Raw genomic sequence first — 9,116 nt, 5'->3', positions numbered from 1 at the left:
AAATTAAGAGGAGGAAATGTGAATCCTAATCTCTGGCACTCAAGCAGAAAATTAGTTTTGGTTTTGAAATTTGGTGAAGAATAAGTTCAATTTTTATGGGCTATTGCACATCCTAGTGAGGTCTCCTCGTGATTTCTGTACTTGTGACTCTGCCTAATGGGTTGACATATTTTCTGCTTTAATTTTATCAGAGACTTGGTGTCAATGATCTTTCGGTTCCCTAATTCATAAAGGCAAACTAGTCACGAGGTATTTGCTACTTACATTGCCTTATGTTGCAGCCTCCCTTTTCTAGTTTCCTGGAAGAGATGCAGAATGGGTTTGTGATGTTCAGGGGAGGTAGAGGTAATTGGTTCTCAGTGGAACAGTGGCGCTACAAATCCCACTTTCAGTCTTAGGAAGAGAATGCTGGAGCTGCCCCTCTGCCCACCACTTTAATCAGTGATTTAAAAATATTATAGTAGTATTCAAACATACAAACAAGTTGAGAAAATTGTGTAATTAACCTTCATGTACCATCACCCAGTTTCAATAATTATCAATAGTTTTTAGACAGGTCTCTGTCCAGAAAATATGGTGTCCTGGAAGCTTCAATTTTAGATCTTTGTTCGGGTTTTGCTTTTCAAATCTTGATGATTGGAGCTTTGAACACTGAAACTGTATTAGAAGGATTTCAGTGAGGAATTTAGTGTTTAATAATCAATTAAATCAGTCTCGTTTCAGCTCACCTCCCTCTTAGGGAAAGTGACTGGTTGTGTGTCGGATGCTAGGCGGAATTTGGAGGTATCTGTTGTGGCTCAGAGTTGTTTCTCATAAAACTGATCACTGTCCCAATTTCCGTGCAGAAGACCAAATTAAAAACGAAGTTGGGGAAAAGATGGGCATCTAGCCTGTTCTTATCCTGCCTCACTGCTGTTTTCTAAATGTTTACGGAGAGTAAATTTACAGAGAGTAGTTTCCTGGCCAAACTAGACAGAGTAGCTCAGTACTTTCTTTCCTTTCAGCAAATTTGCTCGTCGTCTTTGGGGACGAGTTGTCAAGTGTGAGTTTCTGGTTATTAGTATTGACTGGTCTATGACCTCTTTTACCCAGAGCGTCAAGCGCCGCTTGCAAAGCACTCCCAGTAGGGCCTCTTGGGGAAGCAGAAACTGCTGTCACGCAAAAAAGCAGAGCGTAGACCTGTAAGCCTTGTGCTTGCTGGCTCTGCTGCTTCGAAAAGCCGGAGTCCGCACTCTTGGCGGCTCCTGGGATGTAGGAGGGAGCCGGAGGGACTTGGACCCGAAGAGAGGCTGGGAACCCAGCACGGAACGCACCAGCACTTGGTTCTGGGGCTCCTGTTTCCTTAAGCCTGGAAGGCGTGGTCGTTCACGTTCAGGGTTCCGCCTCCGCCCTGCCGGCCCCGGAGTTCCGCCCTTCCGCGGGTGTGTAGGTGCCCAGTGGGTCAGAGCTCCCGGTACTCGACGCTCGGCTCTCAGAACGGCGGGAGGAGCCCAGCCGGGCTCAGCCCCGATACCAGCAGTCTTCAGGCAGAGGTTGTGGAGGTTAAGACCGGCCAGTCTCAGGGTGTGGTCCTAGAAAACGCTGTTTAAGGAGAGACGCGTTAGTTCCTCCAAGTGTCTTCCCGGGCCCGCCCGGCGCCCGCGGTCAGAGGCGGGGGCGAGATCCCACCCGACCCGGACTGGAGACGGCGCTTCCGCAGCCGGCCGTTTGCCTCATCTCTGCACCCCTAGGCGGCGCTGCGCTCCTCCGCACCGGGCCGGCTCCGCGTTCCCAGACGGCTGCCAAGCCTCGGGTCTAGCAAGCCCAGCTCCCAGCCCGCCGGCCGCGGGTAACTCCAGTACTCCGGGGGCGGAACGTCGGAGGTCGCAGCAGTGACGGCCGGCCAGAGCTCCCTCTTCACCGCGGCTCGAGCTCTCCAGGAGTCCGGAGCATGATCCTGGGTCACCGTTGGTGGAGCGTGGACGCCGAGAGGGAGGATGGTGGGACGGGGGGTGGCAGTTCTGTGTGTGTGGGTTTCCTGCTGCGCTGCTGCGGGACAACTCGAGTACTCAGTGCAGGAGGAGACCGAACCGGGCGTAGCCATAGGCAACGTCGCCGCGGACTTGAAGATGCCAGCGGCCACTCTCTCCTGGCGGAACTTTCGCTTCCTTTCCAGCCACAACGAGGTCTACTTCGGGGTGGACCTGGCCAGCGGTAGCTTAATAGTTAGAGAGCCAGCGGACCGCGAGCGGCTGTGTGGGACCAAAGCTGCCTGCGTCTTGACCTATGACCTAGTGTTGGAGGACCCGCTGGAGCTGCACAAGATGCGCGTTCATGTCCTGGACACCAATGACAACTCACCTCTCTTTCCTGCTGGCGACGTGGAGCTTCACATCCCTGAGTTCCTGACGCCTGGAGCCCGCTTTACTCTCCCGAATGCCCGAGATGCTGACGAGGGAAGCAATGGGGTGCTAAGCTACAGCCTGAGCCCCAACCAGCACTTTCGCTTGGACATGGGGTCGCGGGCCGATGGCAGCCAATACCCAGAGTTGGTGTTGGAGAAAGTGCTGGATCGCGAGCGGCGCGCCACCCACCTGCTGGTGCTTACAGCCCGGGATGGCGGGCTGCCTGCGCGCTCCGGAGACGCACAAGTCACCGTCATCGTGGTGGACACAAACGACAATGCTCCTGTATTTGAGCGCTCCCTATACCGCACCAAGGTTCCAGAGACTGCACCCAATGGGACTGTATTATTCCGAGTTCAAGCCTCGGATCCGGATGAAGGCTCCAATGGGGAAGTCCGGTACTCCTTAAGCAACAGCACGCAAGCAGAGCTGCGACACCGCTTTCAAGTGCACCCTAAAAGTGGGGAGGTGCGGGTAGCTGCTTCGTTAGGTCCACCTGAAACGCTGTTGGAGGCATACATCGAGGCCAGGGATGAAGGCGCCTTCAGTCTAGCTAGCACCGCCAAATTGCTGGTGGAGGTGACTGATGTGAACAATCATGCCCCGGAAGTGAACTTCTTGAGTCTCTCCAGCCTAGTACCCGAGGACGCTGCCCCTGGCACGGTGATTGCTCTCTTTAGTGTAAAGGATGAGGACCTCGGTTCCAATGGTAGGGTCCTTTGCAGCATGTCCAGTGGAGGCCCTTTTCAGCTGAGGGCTTCCTTTGACAACTACTACAGCCTGCTGATTGATGGACCTCTGGACCGGGAGCAGATCAGTGAATACCAGGTCCTGATCACCGCCTCAGATGGTGGTGTGCCCCCACTTAGCACCCGAAGGACAATCACCGTGACGGTTGCTGATGTGAATGACAATACACCACGTTTTTCTCAACTGCAACAGGAACTTTTTATTGCTGAAAACAATGGCCTTGGGGCCTCTCTAGGCCGAGTGTTTGCCCAGGACCCAGACCTAGGGAAGAATGGCCTTGTCTGTTATGAGCTGTTGAATATTTTCTCAGAAGGGCCACCAGCCTCTAGCTTGGTGGCAGTGGAATCATCCAGTGGGGATATCACTGCCAAAACTTCCTTTGATTTTGAGCAGCTCAGGGGGTTTCACTTCCAAGTAGAAGGCCGGGATGGTGGCATTCCTCCCAGAAGTGCAACAGTGACTGTAAAGTTGTTTGTCATAGATAGGAATGACAATGCTCCAGTCATCTTGTTTCCCTTACCCAGAAATGGTTCTGTGCCAGTGGAAATTGTGCCCCGCTCTGCCAGAACTGGACACTTGGTCACAAAAGTAGTAGCAGAGGATGCAGACAGTGGTTCCAATGCCTGGCTTTCTTACCACATCTCTCAGGCTTCTGACTCCAGCCTTTTCAGAATTTCAACCAATATGGGAGAGCTCCGGACTGCTCGCTTGGTTGTTCCCACTGATGCAGTTAAGCAGAGGGTGGTGGTGGTGGTTCAGGACCATGGAGACCCACCACTTTCCTCCTCTGTCATTTTGGGTGTGCTATTGAGCAACTCTGCCCCTCAGGTCCTTCCAGACTTTGAAGATGTCTGGGAACCAGGAGAGAAGCTTTCTGTCCAGAACTTGTATTTGGTAATTGCCCTGGCCTGTATTTCTTTTTTATTTCTGGGGTGCTTACTGTTCTTCGTATGTACAAAGTTGAGCCAGAGCCCATGTTGTTGCTCTCAGAGCTGCTGTCACCCTCCAGAGGATCTGAGGTATGGAAGGAAGATGGCTTCAAATCCTTGCATGACATCAGCCACAATCGATGTCACTACAGTTGAAAGGCTTTCTCAGACTTACCTCTATCGGGCCTCTCTGGGAGTTAGTTCTGATAACAACAGTTTGCTGTTGTGTGGGGAGTACAATGCTGCTGACCTGAGAAATCTGGCCAGTGGAGTAGAACTGAACTTGCCAATATCCCGTATTCAGATTCGGAATAGGAAAGGGGATCATGCAAATGTCAGTGCCATGGTAAGCAAATTTTATGGGATTTGAGTCCTTGGACCTGGCTGCTACCTGTATTCTGAAATGTTTCTTAGATGAGCCTTTGCCAATAGTTAGTCAATTAAAATTGAACACTTCGGTGCTAAGAATTCTGGGAGTATAAAAGTATTAGAAGATTGTCCTAGGCTTCAAGGAACTTATAGTTTGTTTTTGAGAAACAAGGGTAAAAAATTAGAACTTATTAAAGAACAATAAATGTAATATAGCATAAAGGTCTAAAATTAAAAATAAGAAAGTGCCAAAATATTGCTTGAGCAACAGATATGTGTAAGGTACTCTCATACCTAGAGTGAAGAGTGAAAAATATGTAAGAGTCTTTGCATAATATAAACATAATATCATGAAAGGTGAGACACTTAACTCAAACCATAACAATACATTATTTTAAAATGGTAACCACAAGAGATGTAAAAATAAATTGCTGTGAGGGTTCAAAGAAGGAAGAGAGAGAACATGAGAGAACATTTGGGTGGGGAGGAGGGAATCAGAGAAGGCTTTGTGATACAGATAGCATTTGATTTGGATCTTGAATGATATACCGTTTAATAAAATGCAGCATAGCCTATACACTTTTCATGAGTACCATTTTGGCAAAGTTGTCTTCTTTGAGAATGACACTCTAAAACATAGGTAATAGCTCCACAGCAGTGTTTTGTAAGTACATAGAAATTATAAGCATGTCTCAGAACATCTATTTGATAGATGAAAGATCATACTATTGGGCATAGGACTTGACAACCTTTTATTTTGTGTTTTTATTAACATATTTTACAAAGAAGAAAGATGAGTAATTTTTGTCAGAAAGATTTGTGTGTTCAAAGGTACACTTACCAAAGTCCATTCAAAAATTAAATCAACTTGGATTTAATTTTTTTCAGTGATTTTAGAAGCCAAATATACTTACCAAGTAAGTAAATATCATAGTTGAGAGTAATGTATCAAATAAAAGGTAAGTGATTCAAATACTTCAATTCATCTGTAGTGGCCCTTGGCATTTCGAAACTTTTTTTTGAGAAGGGGTCTTACTATGTTGCCCAGGCTGGTCTTTAACGCTTGGATTTAAGGGATCTCCCTACCTCAGCCTCCCTGGTAGCTGGGACTACAGGCAGGCACCATCGTGTCCAGCTCAAAACTTTTCGAATGGAGTCAGGACAACATTTTTTAGCTATTCTACACTATTACTTTCTGACTTCTCATAGGAATCATGTATACAAGAGAAGGAAGTATGCAGAAATTAAGGAAGGACAATGAAGCATTCCTTGTTTTACTATTCTATGCAATAAGGGGAAAAGTGGCTTATAAGTTATTTTCCCTCAAATAATGATGTTAACTGAAAGTGGCTTATAAGTTATTTTCCCTCAAATAATGATGTTAACTGCAAATAAAATGAATTTACATATATTATAATTTTGCATACTTACTATTTTCACATGATGTAGTAGAATCCAATATGTAAGATATACTCAGTAAATGTTTGCTGAATGAATGAATAAATAAATATGTGCATATATGAATTGGATGATAACACTGTTCAACATAGAGAAAAAAACTTCTCTACTTTAGATGTGTATATGTGGTTAACAGTTTAAAGATCACTTTCAAATATATTGTTTCAATGATTTTTTTCTTCCTCATGACATATACTAATGAAATAACATAATAGAGGGATTTTCTGGTTCTGGAGCTAGGATGAAAAACCTCAATGTTGTATTCTGGGATTACCTATGAGTCCAGTTCTATAGATGACAAAGGGATTAATAGGGACACACATCATTATGTTGTGAAATTTTCAGTGAATGCTATTTAATAGAATCCCAGTTAATTTTAAGGGAGAAAATTGTTGTACTACAATGTTAATATTTCAGGTATTAGAGCAATTAATATATGACCACTTTTCTTATCAGGAAAATTCACCACTTATTTATTTTATTTCATTGCTTTCTGGAACAAAGAGATGAGAATACAAGTAATGACTATGAAGTTTGGGAGTCAGGAATTTTTTGAGAAACACATTTTGACTAGAAAGGGAAGGTAAGTAAGTAATAGGAAGACTGATGAATCTGGGAGTGAGAAGGAAAATTAGCTATTTAAAAGGAAAAATATAGCAAATAACAGAGAAATATGCCCCCGTCCACCAAATTTTTAAAGTTATGTGAATGATAAGTGAAATAACAGACATACACTGTTTATATATGCAGGAATGTTATGCCATCCCATTTATTCAGTTGAACAATCTTTTTCCATCATTGTTGATATTTAACTTTTTAGATAGTCCATTAGCCTGCTAATAATTTTTGTGGGCTGGATATTTCCTTATAAATAAAGCATGTTTTATAAAAACATGAATAAAATAACTTCTATAAAGATGGAATATTTGTCATTCACACAGGCATTTATTATTTACTTCTTTGTATTCAATTGCATATTGATCCAATCTTGATTCTTTAGAAAAGAATCCCTGTCATAGTTTTCACTGAATGCCTTAATAAGAACAGAATTCTATAAATAAAAATTTATTGCTTGAATATTATTAAACATAAATCTTTTGAAAAGCATGAAATCTAACAGTGATTATAATGTGTGCCCAAGTCAAATAGAATCATGTTGATGCATAGGTGTTTATATTTTGTTCAAATTCTAAGCTCTTCTTTCATTTTAGTTTACAGCGTATATCAACATAGTTTGTAATACTAAAAATTGTCAGTTTAAGATATTCAGGAAGACATGGTTTTTATCTATATTTTTCCTATTGATAATATCAAGATACCAAAATTTGATCCACTGATTGTACAACTAGACATCATGTGTCTTATGTCAGTTTTTTCTATTAATATTCTTTTTTTTTTTTAGATAAGTTTTCACTGTCACCTGCGTTAGAGTGCAGTGGCTGTCATGATAGCTCACTGCAATCTCAAACTTCTGGGCTCAAGTGATCCTCCTGTCTCAGCCTCACGAGTAGCTGGGACTGCAGGCACATGCCATACCCGGCCAATTTTTCTATTTTTTGCAGAGATGGGGTCTCACTCTTGCTCAGGCTGGTCTTGAACTCCTGGCCTCAAGCAATCCTCATACCTCAACCTCTCAAAGTGCCAAGATTATAGGTGTGAGCCACCATGCCCAGCCTTCTATTAAGTTTCTCGATAGGCAATTTAATTTTTTTAGATTGGTATCTAAGATGGTACCTCTGAGATGCAAATTTCTACTTACCATTTAAAATTGATTGCATTGGCAGATTTTTTAGGTAATATATATTAATGTAGCAAAAATACATGAAACACTTATAACTGGCCTTATTAAACATTACACTTGAAACTTATATGTAGTTTAAACATGCCAGTGTTATATTAGTATTAATATGTTCTTCTGAAATTAAAGCAGTTTCTTTTTTGTCAGGATACATATAGGATATAATATATTTCCCCTTTGCAATGTCATTTGTTAATAGAGTTATAGAATGTTTTTGGCATTCTGGGTGCTTTTATCTAACATATATTCCATGAGTACTTTCCCATAGGTTAATTAGATGTTTCCTTATATCTATTTTGACTTTGAAGCTGATATCTACACTTTAAAAAACTTTAGGGTGCTAAAACTAAGAAAGCTCACATGGCATATGAAATATATTCAAATTTTAAAAAACCTATGTAGATAATACAACAGTATTTATTTTATAATAGAGGCTCTCAGACCAGTAAAAAAGAAAGGAAAAGAACATTATAACTTGAGTGGAAATAAGGGAAAAGCAATGCTTGGGAAACATATATGTGGGAAAGTACTGACAATATGTCTGATAATGTTAATTACCTATTGACTTTTGTTGTCTTCAATATTTGCAGTTAGAGGGAAACCATAATATTTCAGAAACTAAATGCACTTAGCTGGGTTAGGATGAAGGCGAACTAAATTGCTAAAAGGTTTTTACATTGCTCAAATGCATATCATATGAATATCAGAAATATTAACATCTGGCAGAATGTCAAATGAATATGGATCACAGTTCAGGATCCTGACTAAAGTATTATGGGAAGTAAGGAATTGGTTGGTAAGAATTATTCTTAAAAAACAAAGCTAAATGATAAAGGTGGCCACTCATTTTGTTCCCAATTTTAATTAATAGGATGAGAGAATGGTTCAGGATATAAATAAATTACATGTATCTTTTGCATTTATGAAAAAGAAAGGATTAGGAGAATTCTCTCCTCAAGCTATAAACACAGAAGGTCATTATATATTCATCTGGAACTTGTTTTGGAATCTAGGAATAAATATGCAATCACATATTCTCCTGTGCTGCAGAGAAAGATTGATTTTCTAACCCATGCCAAATTCTTCGCTGCTCCTAGAGCCTTCTGGTTGCCATCTACATGTATTCTGTTTTCAGGAACTCTAATGACATACCCTCAAACACGTAACCTCTGTATTCAGATATATTACAGGTATTCTTTAGAATCTTTAAGCAAAGACTACAGCAGTTTTGTTTAGACTCAAAATGATGTTCATACAAAATAAAATCAGCTAATTCAGATATGTTAATAGTGGGTTTTTGCATCTATGTTCATCAGTCAAGATTGACTTGGCATTTTCTTTTCTTTTTTTTTTTTTTTTTTGAGACAGAGTCTCACTGTGTTGCCCGGGCTAACTCTGTAAGGTTCAATGACTTGGTTAAGGTCACAG

General features: G+C 42.0%; 1 protein-coding gene across 1 annotated transcript in view; it reads left to right on the top strand.

The window, feature by feature from the left end:
• Window positions 1-1,841: 1,841 nt before the first annotated feature.
• PCDHAC2 (protocadherin alpha subfamily C, 2) overlaps window positions 1,842-9,116 on the top strand; it is an 82,127-nt gene continuing 74,852 nt past the window's right edge. The window contains exon 1 of the mRNA XM_012645829.1: window positions 1,842-4,409. Coding sequence (XP_012501283.1) covers window positions 1,977-4,409 — 2,433 coding nt within the window. The 5' untranslated portion in view covers window positions 1,842-1,976. The remainder of the gene's footprint in view (window positions 4,410-9,116) is intronic.

Source organism: Propithecus coquereli, unplaced genomic scaffold (genome assembly GCF_000956105.1).
Source record: "Propithecus coquereli isolate 6110/MARCELLA unplaced genomic scaffold, Pcoq_1.0 Scaffold236, whole genome shotgun sequence".
Classification (NCBI taxonomy): Eukaryota; Metazoa; Chordata; class Mammalia; order Primates; family Indriidae; genus Propithecus; species Propithecus coquereli.
This window is presented reverse-complemented; position numbering and strand designations above follow the sequence as displayed.